Source organism: Rhincodon typus, chromosome 2 (genome assembly GCF_021869965.1).
Source record: "Rhincodon typus isolate 14 chromosome 2, sRhiTyp1.1, whole genome shotgun sequence".
Classification (NCBI taxonomy): Eukaryota; Metazoa; Chordata; class Chondrichthyes; order Orectolobiformes; family Rhincodontidae; genus Rhincodon; species Rhincodon typus.
This window is the reverse complement of record NC_063333.1, coordinates 115,085,095-115,105,016: the sequence shown is the minus strand read 5'-3', so window position 1 is coordinate 115,105,016 and position 19,922 is coordinate 115,085,095. Positions and strand designations below refer to the sequence as shown.

Sequence of the window (19,922 nt, the reverse complement as noted above, 5' to 3'; positions counted from 1 at the left end):
TCTTCGTAATCTTTTGATTCTCTTACTGATTGATTGATTAAAAATCAGTTTGTCTCAGCCTTGAATGTATTTAATGACCCAGCCTCAACAGCCCTCTGTGGGAAAGAATTCCACAGATTCACAACCCTGAGAAAAAACATCCCTCTTCATCTTTTAATTTTAAATGTGCACCCCATCATTCTGAGATTACACCTTCTAGTCCTAGACTCTTCCACAAGGGGAAATAACCTTTTTTATATCTACCCTGACAGGTCCTCTCAGGATCTTGCATGTTTCAGTGAGGTTGCATCTCATTCTTCTGTATGCTGTTGGTTGTAAGCCCAGTTTACTCACCCTGTCCTCATAATACTCCCTCTGTATCTGGTATCAGCCTAGTGAACCTTCTCTGGACTGCCTCCAATGCCAGAATTTCTTTCCTTAGATCAAGGGCCTAAAACTGTTCAATGTTCCAGCTGTGGTCCAACTAGTGCCTTGCGCAGTTTTAGTAAAACTTTCCTACTTATATATTCTATTCCCTTTGAAATAAAGGCAACATTCCATTTGCCTTCCCTGTTACTCATTTGGAAGCTAACTTTTTGTGAGTCATGGAGGAGGACTCTCAAATCCCTCTGATCTGTAGCTTTCTGCAGTCTTTCCTTCCATTTAAGTAACATTCACCTCTTCCTGCAAATGTGCATAATCTTACGTTTCAGCACATTATATTCCATCTGCTACGTTTTTGCCCACTCAATTAAACTGTCTATATCCCTCTGCAGATTCTCTGTCATCCTCACCATTACCTTTTGCACTTACTTTTGCGTCATCCACAAACGTGGCTATAGTACATTCACTTTCCTCATCAAAGTCATTAATATATATTGTAAATAATTGTGGCTGCACCATTAATATTTACAGCACTGTGAAGATGCTGTAAAGTTCACTACCAGTTACACATTACCATGCTGAACATGCCCTCAGAAATAGAAACAGAAATTGCTGGAAAAACTCAGCAGGCATGGCAGCATCTATGGTGAGAAAGCAGACTTAACATTTTGAGTCTAGTGGCTAGGGAAAGGTTGTTGAAGTTTGGGTGATGTGAGAAGGGGAGGATAGGGTTTAAAAAGATAGGTGGTGATTGAACCCAGAGAGACAAACAAACAAACAGCTGGGTAGACAATGGAATAGGTAAACATGCCAATGTTAATGAATTTAACCCCATTTCTCCAACACCAATCTTTGAGCTGTGCATTTACTACTTCAATCTTGTTGACCCTGTACCAATTAAAACATAGAATCCCTACAGTACAGAAAGAGGCCATTTGGCCTATCGAGTCTGCACTGACCCTCCGAAGAGCATCCCACCCAGACCCAGTCCTGATCTTCTTTCTTCAATAATAGATCCTAGAACTGGTCCATAGGTCTTTGCTTTCTGTCTTTGTCCCTTCTTGAATAAGCATGTCACGTAAGTGATTTTCCAATTCCCTCGAACCCTCTTGGAATTCAGTGAATTTTGGGATATTTCAAACAATGTCTCCATTGTTTCTGCAAGTACAGATCATCGGGCTTACTTTCCTAGCCCACTTTAGACAACTGTTTCTTCATTCCTATGTAATTTTCTTGTTAAGGTTGAGGATACTAGATTGAGCCTTGGTTTGCCGTCATTCAAGTTAAATTTGACATCTACCATGTTGTGATTGCTCCCCTGAAGAACACCTACCTTCACGATCTGTTATTAATCCCATCTCGTTGCACATAACTATAGTCTTTCCCATGGTGGTTTGTGCAATGTGTTGCTCTAAGAAACTACCCTTGATGCACTGCACAAAATCATCTTCCATGTTACCCTTGTTCATCTGATTTGTTCAGTCAATGTGCAGGTTAAAATCATCTGTGACAATTCTTACATGCCTCCACTATGTGCCGATTTGTACTTTGTCCTACGGTGAGGTAACTTTTCAGGGGCCTCTAGGCAGCTCCCACCTGTGACTTCTTTCCTTCACTAATCCTTATTTTCACCCAAACTGTTTCCATAACATGATCTATATTGCTGCACTGATGCCTCCCTTTCTGGGAATTCAACTCCACCTCCTCTTCTTGTATTCTTCGTGAATGTCACATACCCTTGAATATTGAGTTCCCAGTCTTGGTTGCTCTGCAAATACATCTCTATAATTGCTATCAAGTTATATTCATTAATTTTTATTTGCGCTGTCCCACCTATTTTATTCCAAATGCTACATGTGTTTAGATGACGAGTGTTACTGTTTCTAGTTCTAATTACTACTGCACTCTTCCACATATGTTTTCTATCCCTTCCTGTCACACTTTATTTATCACTTGCCTCTTTACTACCCTGTACCTCTGTGCTCCAGTTACGTGTTGATTTTTTTTAAACTTCCCTTGAATTAAACCCTCTTCCCCCCCACTAATTAAAGTTTTTAAAGTACTATCTGCACCCCAATTATCTAATTTGCCAGGACATTGGTTCAAATTAAAATCGCCTCAGCAAAACAGCTCTTTTTCCGCCCATGCCATTGCTCCATGAACCTATTTTTTTTTTTGATACCTTTCTATTCCTGATTATCCTATGCCAATTTGCAAATGCCTCAGGTAGTAGTCTGGAGATTATTACCCCTGTGGCTCTACTTTTCAATTTAGCTCCAAGTTGCTCATAATCCCTCTGTAGAACCTCTTTTCTAATCCAACCCATGTGGTTAACACTCACACGGAACTGGATCCTTCCCCTTCCACTCCAAGTTCCTCCACAGCCCACCAGTGATGTCTTGAACCTTGGCAGCAGGTCAGTAACATAGTGTTCAGGAGTCTGTCTTTGCTGTAGAGAACTGTATTTATTCCTCTCACTCCAGTATCCCCTATTACTATTTTCCTTTTCTCCTCTCACGTGAATGACGTGCTGTACCACAGTGCCGTAGTATTATCGCTCATCCATTTCAATTTGTGCCCTCAACCACTCAGGGATCAAGATTAGACAAAACCCCTGACTAAGACAGCAAAGCTAAATTCTGGAACTCCATAGATGCCTCACTCATGGTTACACTTTTGTGTCTCTGACAGTAGTTCAGATTTGATGTCATTAATCTAAGGGATGTGACTCAATCCTGAAATAGTGTCTCGGTTCCTGATACGTCACTGGTCCGCAGTTCAGATTATAGTGCCTTGAGCAGCCAATACTTGCTGCATATGTGGTCACCATGGATTGCACTGGTGTCCACCAGCTTCCACCTACTGTCGCTGCAATACGTTGTCTGTCCAGCCATCTCTATTCTACTTAACTAATTTGAATGTTAAATATTTAAGAAGTGAATTTTCTAACTGTATTGTTCAGCTGTTATAATGTGTCCTGATTAAAACCACTTGGCTGATCAAAAGAGACATGGAAAAAATACTCTCCATGCAGTTGCCTGTTTTTCTGTGGCATGGACTTGGGCTCTGACAGATATAAACTGGTTGTAGGAGCTTTCAGGCTGTCCTCTCCATGAAGATCCGCTTTTCTGTTTATGAAGCTGCTGACCTGCGGGCACCCCCCTCCCCCCATGCACACTCCTGCTGTTTGAGAAGCTGCAGACTGTTTTGTGTTGTTTCAGAAGCACTACATGCTCCTCTTTTTGCTCCTTTGGGTGCTAGTGATTATTGTCCTGTATAACACTTACTCCCCTCTTTCAACACAAAAGAATAACTTGTCTGTGAAGTTTTGGCAGCTAAAGAACAGTTCTTGTATAAAAGTAAACCTGTGCTCAAAAAATCTTTTGATCACTTATGCTGAATATGTAATGGTCTCATTAGTTTGTGCCAAGTGTAATGAGCATGCCAGTGAATTATGGGAATATTCTGCCTTGAGCTTTTTTTAGGGAGGGAAGATTGATTTTATAACCCTTGTGGAAGAGAAGGGAGATGCTCACATCTCCAGGTAGCTGCAGCTTTGACTCCCTAACATTTCTAGTTTGTAAAGTGGAAGTTTCAGTTGCGTTGGTGCTCGGGTAACCCATTTCTTCTCATCTTGTCTAACATTTTATGTACCTGCACCTGACCACCCGCTTTTGGCACCTTTTCTTTCTTTCTTCTTCCCTTCTGTAAGCCATTAGTGTAGTTATACAAGAGGGTGCTTAGATTTTGTGTATTACTTCTCATTCCCATTAGTTACAGAGATAATTTGTGCAAAAATGATAATTATGTTAGGAATTGAGCCCTCAAGTAGAAATAACTCCATTTCAACAATTAGTGTTTTTAGCCTGTCTCGTTTCTAACTTGTGTGATGGTCATGAATGGAAAGTTGCTCAGTAGGAATGAAGAATAAATCTGACCTTCTTCATGACATGAGAATGATTTGTCTGCTACTTCAAAATTGGTGTTTGTCACTATTTCCAGAAAGGTGGAGGAGCTTCAGAGTTTCTTGATGTGGGTTTCTGTTGGCTTAAAAAAATTGATGCCACATTCATTAATTGGTGACAAAGTTTTACAGTTTAATTATACGTTTACTGAATTTATTGACAAATGTCCTGACATTTGAAGATTGGAGATTAAAGTGCTTTGCACTATCACACCCTTTAGCATAAAACATTGATCATAAACTAGTCAACAGCACCTCCCTAGCTAAATGATTGCTGTTTTCCCTCTTGACACAAATTCAGACGCGGGTACAATTTATTAACTCAGTAACCTTTTCTGACTTCATCCAAGTATCCCATTTTATAAGTAGAAAATTATAAGCCCTTTCACAATCAATCAGTCTCCTAATTCCAATTATCGGTACTCCCCATTTCTGAAGGTCCAACACCATTTTCACTTACTTGTATATTTGTAGTGCCACCTCTTGCTATTGATGGTTCAGTGGTAAAGGTAACACGTAGCTAACTTTTTGATATCAGAGAATCAAGCTTTGTCATTATATCCGTACCATGTGTCCATGAAACTAGTTGGCATTTTTGTTCCAGCTTGCTTGCCCTCCCTATTCCTTTGGAAAGTTTGCATGTGTAGATATCAGTTGGACACTGAACTGGCATTGTGACCTCCTGGTACTCTGTACCTTCCTGCTTTAAAATTGGGCAACATTCCTGGCACTTATGGATCCATTTCACAAGTGATCAATCTCTTTGGGACAGATGAGGAAAATTGATAAACGAACCAATCTCTCATCGTAGCTAGCATTTGATTCTTTCTTTAACAAAGTGAATACACTATCAAAACTCTGTATTGTTTGAAGTATAATAATGTTTACAGTTTTTAATTTTATTAATTGTTCAGAAATTGCCAATTTCAGGACTGATAACAGTATTGCAAGCACTGCATTGTTTGCTCTCAGAAATTTTCTTGTCAGACTTCAGTTAGACACCCAAATTTTATGGCTGAACCGTAAGATTTCTCCTTGATTATTTTGCAGTCTCCAGTATTCTGCTTAAACATTCTACGGATTGCTATCTAGGCAGTTTGAATTCAAGCAGACTTATCCAGCACAGATATTGAAATAAAAAGAAATTCCATTTTGTAAAGCTAACATAAAAATGTAACCTCTGTAAAAACTGCATGATAGTCTTGACATATTCAAAAGTTTGTCTACAACACGTTTGCATCTCAAGTTACTCAACACTGCAACTTCTTCAAAAACTACTTTATCAATAAAGCATCTTCACACTCTTGATGGCAAAACATTTTCCATCCAAGGAATGACTTTAGAAGTGTTGATGTAGTAACAGCTCACCTGGTTTATTTATAATATAACTTTTAATCATTTTTTCTTAAAGCCACTTTTTCATAATTTGGCTAACCACAGAAGACCATTATCAGCTTTGCGGTTAAGTAGTGCTGCCACTACTGTAAATTGCATCAATTACTTTAATGTTATCTATGTGCAACATGTAGGTCGGTTTATTGAAAGCAAAACACTGCAACTGCTGGAAATGTGAATTAAAAACAGTGCTGAAAATACTCAGCAGGTCTGGCAGCAAGTGTGAAGAAAGAAATAGTCAGTGAGTGTTTTGAGTCAAACAAACTTCAGAATTGAAGGAAGTGTAGAAATAGGCTGAGTTTTATGCCTTTGAAAAGAGGAACGTGAAGGAAGAACAAAAGGCAAGGTTTGGGTTATGGCAGAGACTAGGAGAGATTAATTGACAAAGGTGCCCTTGAACAAAAGGCAAAGGCAATATTAATGATTGTAATAGAAATACAGATTATTTGTTTGATAATTAATGGTGTAAATTCCAGAATATACAAGGGTTCTGGCTGAAAACAAAAAGGTGATGAACAAGATTCAAAATCAATCATGACAGTGGAGAGGGGGAAGGAGGTGAAATAACTCCATAGAGACCAGAATCCCATCACCAAGTCACCCTTTATTTACATGCCAAGATTTCTTGACACTGATCCAGCTCTGAGTGAACAGAACCGGTTTACACTCCTGTTTATATCTGTAAGCTAGGATTTCCTGATTGGACCAGATTAACAGTCCCGATCAGGGAATTCATACTCTGAGGTACACCTGGCTGACCTCATTATAATTACTATATCCACACCCCAGCAACAACAACAGCAACACCCCCCCCCACCGAGCCTGAGGACTTGGGCTAGTTCTTTTATATATTTTTTTGTAGCTCCTCCTGGGGCATTATAGCACCGGCTCAGGTTCCTCTAACTCTGCCTCTGATGCAGGGTGCGTGTAATGCACAGTACCTCACTTCTTGTTCCCAGAGCGTCTTGGAGAAATTTGTTCTCCTGTTCAGGTGGCAAAGGCATCGAGGTGACGACATCTGCCATGTCCATCTCGGATTCTGAGCTGTCTTCAATGCTTGATGGAGAGGAAGAACCCAGGGGTTCTGAACAGTCGGAAATGCAGTCAAGGAGTTGGGCACATTTATTTTCCACGCCGTTTGAGTTTTCAGCTTTCATATAGTCCACATGCTTGGTCAGGACAGTCCCACTTATCTGAACTTTATAAGTCACTAGACCTGACCTCAAGTTAACCATGCCTCTTACCCATGCAAGACCATTCCCTGTGGTTCCTATACTAAACTTGGTCCCCTGATGTAAACTGTCTCTCTCTCTCTCTCTTAGTGGAGTCTTGTGCCTGGCATTGGCATTCCTGATGCCGTTTCACCCTCTCCACCCCAGGTCCAGCAAGATCAGATTTAACCTGGTGTGCAGTCTTCTCCACATTAGCAATTCTGCTGAAGCTATCTCTGTAGTTGGTTGAGGGGTGGTCCTGTAATCAAATAGAAACTGGGACAGTTTGATACCTAGTGAAGCTGTAGGCTGTTTCTTTAAGACTGCCTTCTTTCCTCTGGACTATTGGATGATGTATGGTATGGAGCTGTCCTTGTATGCCAAATACCATTGACTTTAGGAAGTACTCAAATTCCCTGCTGGTGAACAATGGCCCTTTATTTGTGACCAACACTTCTGTGAATCTGTGTATTGCAAAAAATGTGCGCAGTTTTTATTCCATCATCCCTGTGTTTGACGAATGAACTCTATGCATGACCAGCCATTTTGAGTGGGCACCACAATGGCTAAGAACATGAAAGGACCTGCATAGTTAAAGTGTAACCGAGTCCAGGATTTACCTGGACATGAATGTCAGGGAGCTGCTTTTGGTAATTTTTGTTTTTGTTGGTACTCTGGGCACTGCCCCACCAACATGGCTACGTCAGCATCCACTCCTGGCCACGAAAAAAGATAACTTCTCACCGGCATCTTCATTTGGAAATCCCTGGATGATCTTGGTGGAGTTCATCCAGTATCAGGCGGTACTATCTTTGCTTGGGACAATCATTTTTGCTCCCCGTAATAATACGCTGTCCTCTACTGTAGTCTGGTCTCTCTGGTCGAGTCCAAAGAGGTTTCAGTTCTGGTTGTGATGGCCCTTTGGTTTCCCCCATCACTACCAGCTGTATCAGTTTTGCCAGGACTGGGTCTTTCTGCGTCTAAAGTCTGCCGTTGTCAGCTGTGACTGGAAGTGTGTCCAGAAAATTGAAAAACATTATGAACTCGCCCAGTGGTAGTACCACTGGTGATGTATTTTCTACTTGACCTCCCCGACCATGCTCCGACTCGTAATTATACGCACTTAGTATTAGTGCCCACTGCTGAATTTGGCCTGAAGCTATGGTTAGCACTGCCTTTTAAGTAGCCCTCTCAGGGGTTTGTGGTCTGTTATTATTACAAATTTACATTTTCAAATGTATTGGTAGAACTTCCTAACTCCAAATATGACCACCAAATCTTCCTACTCTATCTGGGCATATTTACGCTCTGCATTTGCCAAAGTCCTGGATGCATACGCTATTAGGTGTTCCTGTCTATTGGGCCACCTATCAGCTAATGCCGATGACATCGCATGTCAACACTAGATCTTGCTAGGATCATATTGTGGCCACAGACGTGGGAGCTGGAGCACCTTTGATCATCCTCGTTTTATCTTCTAATGGGTGTAACCCAGTCCTGTTGACTCTGTAGCTCAAGTAGATCACCTGGGCTGCCAGAACACACACTTTTCCCTCGTAAGGCATATGCCCACTTGGAAGAAATGTCTAAGGACAGTGTTCAAGTTCTCGAAGTGATCCCCTATTGGTCTACACTGTTATTAGCATGTCATCTAGATAAGTGGTAACCTAGGGTAGACCTTGTAAACTATTCTCCATCGTCCACTGAAAAATATTGCACAAGGTGACGATATCCCAAATGGCAGTCTTATTTGTTGGTGCAAACCCTTATGGGTACTTCTGGGAATCATCTAACCACAATTACGAGTACACAAGCTCATGTCCAGCTTTGTGAAGGACAAGTCCCTGGTAGCTATGCATATAAAGCCCTTTATGCGAGGATTGGGTATTTATCCAACTATGAACAGGAGTTTACTGTTTGTTTATGGTTCGCCTTTGTGGGGATCAATCTGTTGGGTTTCATGTGGGTTTCACAATCAGTATGACAGGTGCTGCTCATTCTGCAAACCACACTGATTTGATGTTTGCTTTGTTTTCTAGCCTTCTACTTTTGCCCATAAGATGCATGAAACAGGCGGGCCTTGCAGAATCATGGAATTGCTTCCTGGCTAATGTGCAAGATGGCCTGGCCTCCTTTAATAGACCCTAGACCTTCCTGAAAAACTTCTGGGTATTTAATTAGGCCTTCAATCATGCAACCATTTTCTAATTGAAAAGTGTTTCTCAACTAATTTCACCCCATCAAGTTGGGCCTGGGCCTTTTACTAAAATCATTTGTAACTGAACCAGCTGCTTCTCAAAAGGGACCAGAACCGAAGGTGTACCCTATATCTGTAAAGGTTCCCTGGTACGGGTTCACAGTCTAGCTGGGGTCTTGCACAAACTTAAGGGTTGGAATCCACAATGAATTTTGTTAAAGGTTGGTCCTGCAATCATTGAAATGGCTGTGCCAGTATCAACCTCCATTAGAACTAGGTGACCATTTAACCAGATGTTTATTTTGGTTTTGATTTGGATGTTGCTAAGCAATTTAACTGTTCCAGACTAAATGTAGGTGGGCACTCCAGTGTGTGCAATCTCCAGGATATCGGCCTGTCAGTTGTTACTCAGTTTAAGTCCAGTAGGGCTGTTTTACTGTCTAAAATCTGCACATCGGCAGCAACTACAATGGCTTGCTGGCCTGGATTCTGAAGAAAACTTTTTAACCATTTGGCCCAGGCTTGGCTTTGTTTTGGGGTGTGCTATGGGCTGACCTTGAGTCCCTGTGCTCAGAATATGTCCCAACTGAGGCTATATGATTGCCTTCACTCAAGTGGCATTCCCAAGCTCAGTCAGGCTGGAGAGAGTGTCCACTCCATCAGAATACCCTGAAAGCCACATGCTGCACTTGCTGCCACATTTTCCCATGATAAAGCCAGTTGTAGTGCCTGTTTGAAATCCAGTTGGGTTTCAGCTAGTAGGCGCTCCCACATGGTTACAACATTAATTCCACATCTCAAACTGTGTCTCAGCATCTTTTTAAGGATTAAACCAAAGTCACATGCCTGTGCCTGTCATCTTAACCTTTTAAAAAATCCCAATACGGATTCCGCTGGTTCTCTAATCGCTGAGTAAAACCAATAGCGTCTCAGAATTAGAGGAGGCTTTTGGTTACAATGTTTCTTAACTAAATCCATCAACTTTGTAAGGTCTTAGTATCTGGTGCCTCAGAGAATTTAGGTTCCTAATAACTGATAAAGCTATGGGTCCCCAAACTGTCAGGAGAATTATTCATTTGCTTTTCATCTGTCCCGAAGTCATTTGCCTGGGAAAAAATAACATTCTTTCTACATTCTGGGCTGAGTCTTTGACGACAGGATCAAATGAGCCAAGCTTCCCAAATAATGGCATGATGCCAGAAATGCTTACCCTATCTCAAAGATGACTGGTGCAAGTGAATCTCTTCAGGAGCATGTTTTTCTCTTGTCACCACTGAAATTACTCCACAGAGGCCAGTATCCTGTCACCAAGTCACCCTTTATTCAAATATGAACAGTCCTTGACACTGATCCAGCTCTCAATGAACAGAACCTCCTGACACCCCTGTTTATATCTGTCAGCCAAGACTCCCTGATTGGACCAGGTTAACAGTCACAATCGGGGAACTCATTCTATGAGGTCTACCTGACTGACTCATTACAGTCCACGGTGGGGGTGGGGGTGGGGGTGGGTGTGGTGTGGAAAAGTTTATGGTCAGAAATAGTTGAATCCACTGTTGAGCCTTGGAGACTTTAAAGTAGCTTGGTTTACTGTGTTGGTAGCTGAGCCACAATTGATGCTCCCCTGTATCTTGAGTTTATTTTTGATTTCAGTATATATTCACTTCCAGTATATTAAAATTAAAGTGTTCATCGTTTGAGTTTTGTGAAATGATCCATGTACCAGAATAACCTTAAGATAAGTTTTAGCTCTTTGGTAACACTCATGCCTCTGAGCCAAAAGATCTTGGGTTTGTCTTCCACAGGAGAGATGTAAACATGGTCTGACCATTTACTGCAGTTCCGAGGGAGTTTGTCACTGCTGGAGATGCTGTCTGTTGGATGAGACATCAAGCCTGTGTGCCCCCACTGTTATATGTAAAAGGATTTCATGGCTCTGGAAAAAAGCGGTGTTCTGCCCATAGTTTCAGACAATATTTTTCCCTCAGCCACCATCACCAAAAAAGCAGATCAATTGGCTATTACTATATTTGCATTTGGTGGGAATTTGCTATGTACACAGTGCCAGTTTCTTTGGCTATATAGCAAGTCGCTGTACTTCATTGACTTTAAAGTGTTTGGGGTACCTTGAGATTCTTAAACATGTGAAGAAACTTGTTTATGAAAATGGACAAGTAAGCAATTAATTCCGATTTAGTGGATGGTATTGAAGGAGATGATAGGGTTTTTGCCTGCCAGCTGGAGAGCCAGCAGGATGTCCACCACCCCTCTTTTAGGTTCATCCAACATTGTCTCTGAATTGAGTGTCACTTGAGTACTTAACTGGTCAATAGCAGTAAATTCTACCCAGATTCTCTGGAATTTTTTCCCTCCGTAGTGCCTGAAATTGTATGATAAATATGGGATAAAGTAGGAATTGCTGCTAAGTTGCCTCTTGTTATCAGAAAGGATGCATAACACTATATAAGAAGAACATACTGATCCTAAATAATAACAGTACACATAACTGAAATTTAGTGGGGTAACTTGTTTGTTTAATTTTAGGGCATTTTTGTCTGAGATTCTTGTGTGTAGCTCCTCTACTCGTACCCCCTACTACTCCATGATCTGAGTGCCATTAGTTAGACTCTTAACCAGTTCATAGCACCCCTTATCCCTTGCTAGATTCGCCCTCTGACACCTTTGAAAATATTGATTATTGCTTCTCCTCCATAGTTCATTTCTGTGGTACAATGATTTTGTGATTCTAATTTTGCCTGTCCCAATATTATCACTGCATTTCCTTAAAGAATATTTCCTCCCATAGCCTGATGATCTGTCACAGACTTTTAATGTTTTGTAGTTGAAGAATGTGCTACTGCTTGATGATGTGTATTTATTGCAGTACAGTTGACTGCTTGTGTGATATCCCATCTAGATTAATTGTGAGTATCCATTCTGCACCAAATGTGAAGCTAGCCTGTTTAGCATCAATGTGAAGGTGACACCAACTCACTTCAAACTCCTTGCTGCACCTTCATTCTGAGACTAGCAGTACACAATATTGTTGTTCCATTAAACAAGTGAACTGGGTTTCCACATCTCTGTCAAACCTTTGTTAAGGATGTTCACCTGCCCGGATGCGTTCCATAAATGTTGCTCTTAGTGCTGAAACTTGACACTCAATCTTCTGACCACTCCAGTCATTGCTTCTGCCTCCATCATTGTAAGCCGCGGTTATTCCAGAACTGCTAAGTCCAGGTTCCCTCTCTCATACCTTTTACCTCCATCTTCAAATAGCTCTCTATGCTCCAGCAAATTGGCTTCAAGATTTTCAGTCGATCTGAGGGTGGAGCCAGTGGGGCTCAATTGCGTTATTGCTGGGATATATGCTGTATATGTGCCTTTGTATAGGAATGAGAACGTGGGAGTTTTGGAATGCTGGAAAAACTCAGCACATCTGGCAGCATCTGTGGAGAGAAATCGAAGTTAACATTTTGGGTCCAGTGACCCTCCTTCAGAATGCATGAAAATTTTGAGGCTAGTACAAAGGAGGACATAGAGCAATGCTAGAAATTGGGTGTTTGAAGTGAGACTCTTGAATGAATATTTTGCTGGAAAGGGGAGATTTAGACTTTTTAATAAAATTTTTAAGTTTTAATTTGGATCTCCTAATATTTGATTTAGCTGAGGATACAAAATTGAGTTTGGAAGAGGGAAGGTGTAAAGGAAATATTTGGAACAGACTGTACCATGAGAGTTCTTTGTATTTTTTTTTTGGTAAAAGTGATTGTGGATTATATTTAGGGAGCAGCGTGTTTTTTTTTATTAAATTTTGGTAGCTGTCAGATGGACTGCACTGGTCTCTTCTAGTTCTGAGTGTTTCTATGTAACTGTCTTGATGAAATAATCTCCACATAGGAAATAGGAACTGAAGTTGATTAATCAGCCTCAAGCCAGCCATTTAATAAGATTATGGCTTCTGTTTGTATTTTGAGTTCCACCTTCCTATTTCCCTGCTGATCCTTGATTCCACTGTCTAACAGGAATTTATCCACGTCTTTCTTAACAATATTTGACCCTCACTCCACTGACTTCTGTGGCAGTGTTCCAAAGTTGTACAATCTCTGAACCACCACCAATGCATTTACATCCTTCCTTAAATAAGAAGGCCAGAACTGCACATAGTGTGTGGTCTCTGTGTAACTGTGTAACTGAAGCATAATATCCTTATGTCTATGTTAGTTCCTCTTGTAATAAAAGATACATTCCATTATCCTCCTTTGATTAAATCCTGTACCTTCACACAACTACTTTGTGCCTCAAACACCAAAACACACACGTCCTTGTACGCCTTGGAATTCTTTACTCATTCTCCATTTAAGTAACACTGCTTTTTTAATTGTTCTTGCCAATATGAGCAATTTCACTATTCCAATATGAAACTCCACTTGCTTGAATAAAACAAACAACTTGATGCTAGATTTTTCTGAAGAAGGGTCTAAACCCGAAACATCAGCTTTCCTGCTCCTCTGATGCTGCTTGGCCTGCTGTGTTCATCCAGCTCTACACCTTGTTATCTGTTAACTTGATGCTGGAGATGTGAAACAAATAAATACAATTTGCTGGGGTAACTCAGCAGGTCTGGCAGCATCTGTGCAGAGAAAACAGTTGACTTTGTTTTTTGTCCACAGATGCTGTCAGATCTGCTAGATTTTTTGCCCATTCACTGAACCTGTCCATATCTGTATGAAACTTTCTTCTGACTTTTTCACAACAATTTCCTACCTATCTTAATGATATCAGAATTTTGCTACTGTGCTTTTGTTCTATTCATCTATGTCATTAATAATTTGAAGCCCCAGCATTGATTCCATAAGACTCCACTCATCATATCCTGCCAGTCAAAGACCCATATATACATAATAAAAACCAAAAGAACTGCGGATGCTGTAAATCAGGAACAAAAACAAAGTTGCTGGAAAAGCTCAGCAGGTCTGGCAGCATCTGTGGAGGAGAAAACAAAGTCAACTGTTTTCAAAACAACTTAATGTTGGTCCCTCTACCTTCAGATTGGTCTCTCTACCTTCAAAAACCTACAGCTAATTTTCCCTGTACAATTTGTTATATGGTTAAATTCTTTGCTTCTGTTTAGTGTCCCCTCTCTTCCTCAGTAAGTACTCAGGGACTTCCTGTCACAAGAGATGTTATAGTACGCAGGAAAAAGTGCTTGTTTGTGTGCTTTTTTTTTGAAAGGAAGTCAGCATAATGTATTACGTTTCAAGCGTTCTGCCAGACATGGAGGAAAAATATTTCACTTGTGTATTGCCTTTTATGATGATGTACATCCTAAGATACATAACATGAAATTAAGCACTTTTGAAATGGTAGTAACTGTAATTTTATTGGGACATGTGATGGGTAAGGTGCACAGCAATACCATAGTCAGATTCATCAACGGACAATTTGTTTTAGCTCAGTTGGTGGAAAGAATAATGCTGTTCAAGAAACTGGGAGATCTCCATTGCCTTTGATTAAATAGTGTCATGGGATCTTCTTCATTCATCTTAGAGGGCAGGCAGGTTCTTTTTATTTGAATGCCAATACTGAAAGTGTTCAACTCCCTGAGCACTTGAGAAGATATGTCATGGTAGTGCCTCTTCTTTTTGAACCACAACAGCTTACATAGTATTTGTGCTGCCGCAATGCTATTAGTTAAGTAAGTTGACCCAATCATGATGAAGTTAATAATGTATATCGATGGATGTGGTTGTATATGACTTGGAGGTAATTATGTTCCTATGGACCTGATGACTAAAGGGGCTAAAGGTGATGCATTTGGTAGGTCCATGATATCTCAGTGTCTTAATCGGAGAAAATGTGCCTAACAATTTACCTGGTTTTATAACGATTTGGGAAACCGCATTATTGAATTGGGGACTGTCATAATTGTTTGGCTTTCTCAATTGATTTTTTTTTTTGCACAGGGACGATCTGTGTCACTGACTACATTTTATCGGACAGCTAGAAACATGATGAATATGTGCTTTAGTAAGGAACCAACAGCAGCTGAAGTGGAGGTAGGAGTCTGAAGTTGTACATAAACTTTAACATGTTCCCATTTTAATAGTTTGGTTTATGCTTAAATGTGTGATTAGGGATTTCAATGAAATAGCTGAAATATACCAATAAAGGGAATAGAAATCCTTCTGTTCCATTTAACTGTGATATGCCTTTGTGCTTTTAGTACAAGGTGGCACTGAGCAGGATTTGGAAAGGAGGTGGCTGTGGGAGATAAAGGGGAGAATTTGACCAGGGGTCTGACTTAAATTTTTGGTATTTACTAGTCACTGTAATAATTGTGCTTTGGAAGTGAAAGTGGAACATTTTTTTTTGAAACAGCACAGTACAGGCCCTTCGGCCCACGATGTTGTGCCGAACTTTTACCCTAATCCTAAGGTCTATCTAACCTCCACCCCTACCTTATACTATCACCCATATGCCTATCTAATAGCAGCTTAAATGCCCCTACTGCGGCTGACTCCACTACCCTGTCCAGCAATGCATTCCACGCCCCTACCACTCTCTGAGTAAAGAACCTACCTCTGACGTCTCCTCTGTATCTACCTCCACTCACTTTAAAACTATGCCCCCTCATAATAGCTACCTCCACCCTAGAAAAAAGTCTCTGGCTGTCTACTCTGTCTATACCCCTGATCATTTTGTACACCTCTATCAAGTCACCTCTCATCCTTCATCGTTCTAAAGAGAAAAGCCCTAGCGCTCTCAACCTTTCCTCGTAAGACCTTCCCTCCATTCCAGGCAACATCCTGGTAAATCTCCTCTGCACCTTTTTCAATGCCTCCACATCTTTCCTGTAATGAGGCGACCAGAACTGGACACACTACTCCAGATGTGGCCGAACCAGGCTTTTGTATAGCTGGAGCATAACTTCACGGCTCTTGAACTCAATCCCTGTATTAATGAAAGCTAACACACCATACGCCTTCTTAACAACTCTATCCACCTGGGTGGCAGCTCTCGGGGAACTGTGAACATGAACCCCAAGATCCCTCTGCTCCTCCACACTGCCAAGAATCTTTCCGTTAACCCTGTATGTTCTTTCGTGGTTTGTAAAGATCTGGGGATGGGGAAAGCTAAAAAAGGCATGGGAGTTTTAGGATTTGCAAGTATATACTTTGCAAAACATGTTCTGAAAATCTAAATGCAAACCTGTACCTGATTGCAGGATGAAATTAGTAGACTTCTACCACTATAGATTGACGGCAGGTAGAGCAAATATCCACTGCTATGGTAAAGCTAGTTTATGAAGTGCCTTTTGACACAGGCAATCGTTATATTTATTTGATGTTAATTTGTATATTAGAACAATAATGCTCTTTCAGCTATATACGTATTTATATTTATAAATAATTGTTGGCAGACTGTTTGCTTTGCTTTACCGATACAATAACTGAGTTAACTTCATTCCTGGTTTTACTTGCCAATCACAACAGCATGAATTTCTAATAATCTAGCATCTTGTTTACTTCATTTATCTTCAAATCCCAGAAGTTATGCTGAATCTGTATAGTGCCCTAGTCAAACTATTTCAAGGTTCCTACCTATCTGATCGTCTACGGACCAGGTTGGAAGACTTTCAATGAGGTATAAGCTTTGAAAAAGGTCACAGAATCACCTGAAGTGTTATGATGCAGAAGGAGGCCATTTAAACCATCGTGCCTGCACTGGCTTGTTAAATGAGCCTCGTTATAAAGTTATACAGCACGGAAATAAACCCTTCAGTCCATGCTGAACGTATTCCTAAATTAAACTAGTTCCATCTGCCTGCTCCTGGCGCATGTCCCTCCAAACCTTTCCTATTCGTATATCCATTCAAATGTCTTCTAAATGTTGTAATTCTACCCACATTCACCACTTCCTCAGGAAGTTCATTCCACATGTGAACCATCTTCTGTGTAAAACAAAATTGCCTCATGTCTTTTTTTAAATCTCTCTCCCCTCACCTTAAAAATGTGCCTCCAGTCTTGAAATTCCCCATCGCAGGGAAAAGACAACTACCATTGAGTTATGAGGATAGATTGAATAAACTAAGACTGTTCTCCTCAGAGAGAAGGCAGCTCGGAGGAGTTCTGATGGAGGCTTTCAAAGCCAAAAATAGTTGGATAGAATAGATAGACAGAAGCTGTTCCTGCTTGTAAAAGGATCGAGAAAAGGAGGGCACAGATATAAGGTGATGTGCAAAAGAAACAAGGATGAAATGAGGGAAAATCTTTTTTACTCAGCAAGTACTTAGGGTATGGAATGTATTGCCTGGAAGTTTGGTAGAAGCAGGTTCAACTGAGGCATTCAAGAGAGCGTTGGATGATTATTTGAACCCAAATAATGTACAACATTCTTCCTGTAATGTGGCACCCATAACAGTGCACGATATAGTAGATGAGGTATAACAAGGGTCTTGCAGAAGTTCAACATCACCATCTTGCTCTTGAAATCTATGCCCTTATTAATAAAGCTGAGGTACGTATGCTTACTGTGTTCTCTTCCTGTCCCACACTTTCCTTATAACTTAAACCTTCCATATCCGGCAACACCCTGGTATATCTCTTCTGAATTGATAATATCCTTTCTATAACTGGGCGACCAGAACTGGACACAGTATTCCAGAAGAGGCCTCACAAATGTCCTGCACATCCCCAACTCCTATACTCAAAGGACTGAGCAATGAAGGCAATTGTGCCAAATGCCTTTTTAACCATCCTGCCTATATGTGACTCAAACCTCAAAGAATTATGTACCTCCACCCCGGGTCCCTCTGTTCTACAACTCTACCCAAGGCCCTACCATTATTGTATAAGCCTTACCCTTGTTTGTTGTAACAAAATGCAATACCTTGCATTTATCCCGATTGAACTCCATCTGCCGTTTTTCAGTCCATTGACCCATTTGATCAAGATCCCTTTGTAATCTTAGAAAACCTTCTTCACTGTCTACAATGCCACCAATTTTGTTGTCATCTGCAAACTTACTAACTGTGCCTTCTATATTCTCATACAAATCATTTATATAAATGACAAACAAAAGGGGCCCTATGGATCGCTGCTGGTCACAGGCCTCCAGTCTGAAAAGCAACCCTCCACCATTACTCTCTGTCTCCTGCCATTAAGCCAATTATGTATCCAATTGGCAAGCTTACCCTAAATCCCATGTGATCTATCTTTACTAATTAGTCTACCAAGGTTTTAGGAACCTTGTCAAAGGCTTTCCTAAAATTCAAATAAACAATGTCTACTGCTCTGTCGTCATCAGCCTTTTTGGTAACTTTCTCAAAAAACTCAATCAAGTTTGTGAGACACTGTTTTCTTCACACAAAACCATGCTGACTATCCCTAATCAATTTTTGCCTCTAAGTGTCCACAAACCCGATCTTTTATAATCACCTCCAACAATTTACCCACAACTGAAGTCAGACTCAGGTCTACAGTTCCCCGGTTTTCTCCTTACAACCTGTTTTAAACAATGGTGCAACATTACCTAGTGCCAATCCCTTGCTCTTTCCCCATCCCCATACCGTTGTACATTATTTTGATCCAAATAATCATCCAATGCTCTCTTGAATGCCTCAATTGAACCTGCTTCTACCACACTTCCAGGCAGTACATTCCATACCCTAAGTGCTTGCTGAGTGAAAAAGATTTTCCCTCATTTCATCCTTGTTTCTTTTGCACATCACTTTATATCTGTGCCCTCCTTTTCTCCATCTTTTTACAAGCAGGAACAGCTTCTGTCTATCTACTCTATCCAGCTATTTATGACTTTGAAAGCCTCCATCAGAGTTCCTCCTAGCCGCCTTCCCTCCTTTGTTCACATCCTTCCTATAATGTGGCGCCCATAACAGTACACAGTACGCTAGTTGAGGTCTAACAAGTGTCTTGCAGGAGTTCAACCTCCCCTCCTTGCTCTTGAACTCTATGCCCCTATTAATAAGCTGACTTACTTGTGCTTACTGTGTTCTCTTCCTGTCCCGCACTTTCAAAACCTATGCACGTATACGCTCAGAAACTCTGCTCTTGCACTGCCTAAGATTTATACCTTTATTTTATAAAATGTATCACCTCATAAATCTCTGTTTTGAAACTCATGCCACCTATTTGCCTATTTCACCAACTTGACTATGTCCTTCTGGAGTTCTACACTCTCCTCATCTCAGTTTACAATTCTCCCAAGTTCTGTGTCATCTTCAAACTTCTGAAATTGCTCCTTGTATACCGAGATCTAGACAATTATTATATATTAGGAAAAACAAGGTTCCAAGTATTAACTGCTAGGGTACTCCACTACGAACCTTCCTTCAGCCTGGAAAATATCCATTAATGAGTACATCCTGTTTCCTATCACCTCAGCTAATTTTGCATCCATGTTGCTACTGCCCCTTTTATTCCATGCCTTTAACTTTCCCCTCAAATCTGTTGTGCACTGTATTAAACACCTTTTGAAATTCTATGTATTCCACGTCAACAGCATTATCCTCATCAAGCCTTTCTGTTGCCTCTTCAGAAAACTCCAAGTTAATTAAACATTTTTTCCCCTTTAGAAATGTATGCTGACTCTTCCTAATCCAGCTATTTTTTTTCCATATAGCTGCTAATTCAATCCTAAACAATTGTCTCTAAAAGCTTCCCTACCTCTGAAGTTAAATAACTGATTTGTAATTGCTGGGTTTATCCTTGCAACCTTTCTTGAACAAGGCCATAATGTTTGCAATTTTGCAGTGTTATGGCGCCTCCCTTTA

At 40.6% G+C, this 19,922-nt stretch overlaps 1 protein-coding gene across 1 annotated transcript in view; it reads left to right on the top strand.

The window, feature by feature from the left end:
• jarid2b (jumonji, AT rich interactive domain 2b) overlaps window positions 1–19,922 on the top strand; it is a 121,466-nt gene that overhangs the window by 60,436 nt on the left and 41,108 nt on the right. Inside the window, exon 6 of the mRNA XM_048607635.1 lies at window positions 15,097–15,189. Within this exon, the coding sequence (XP_048463592.1) occupies window positions 15,097–15,189 (93 nt within the window). The remainder of the gene's footprint in view (window positions 1–15,096; window positions 15,190–19,922) is intronic.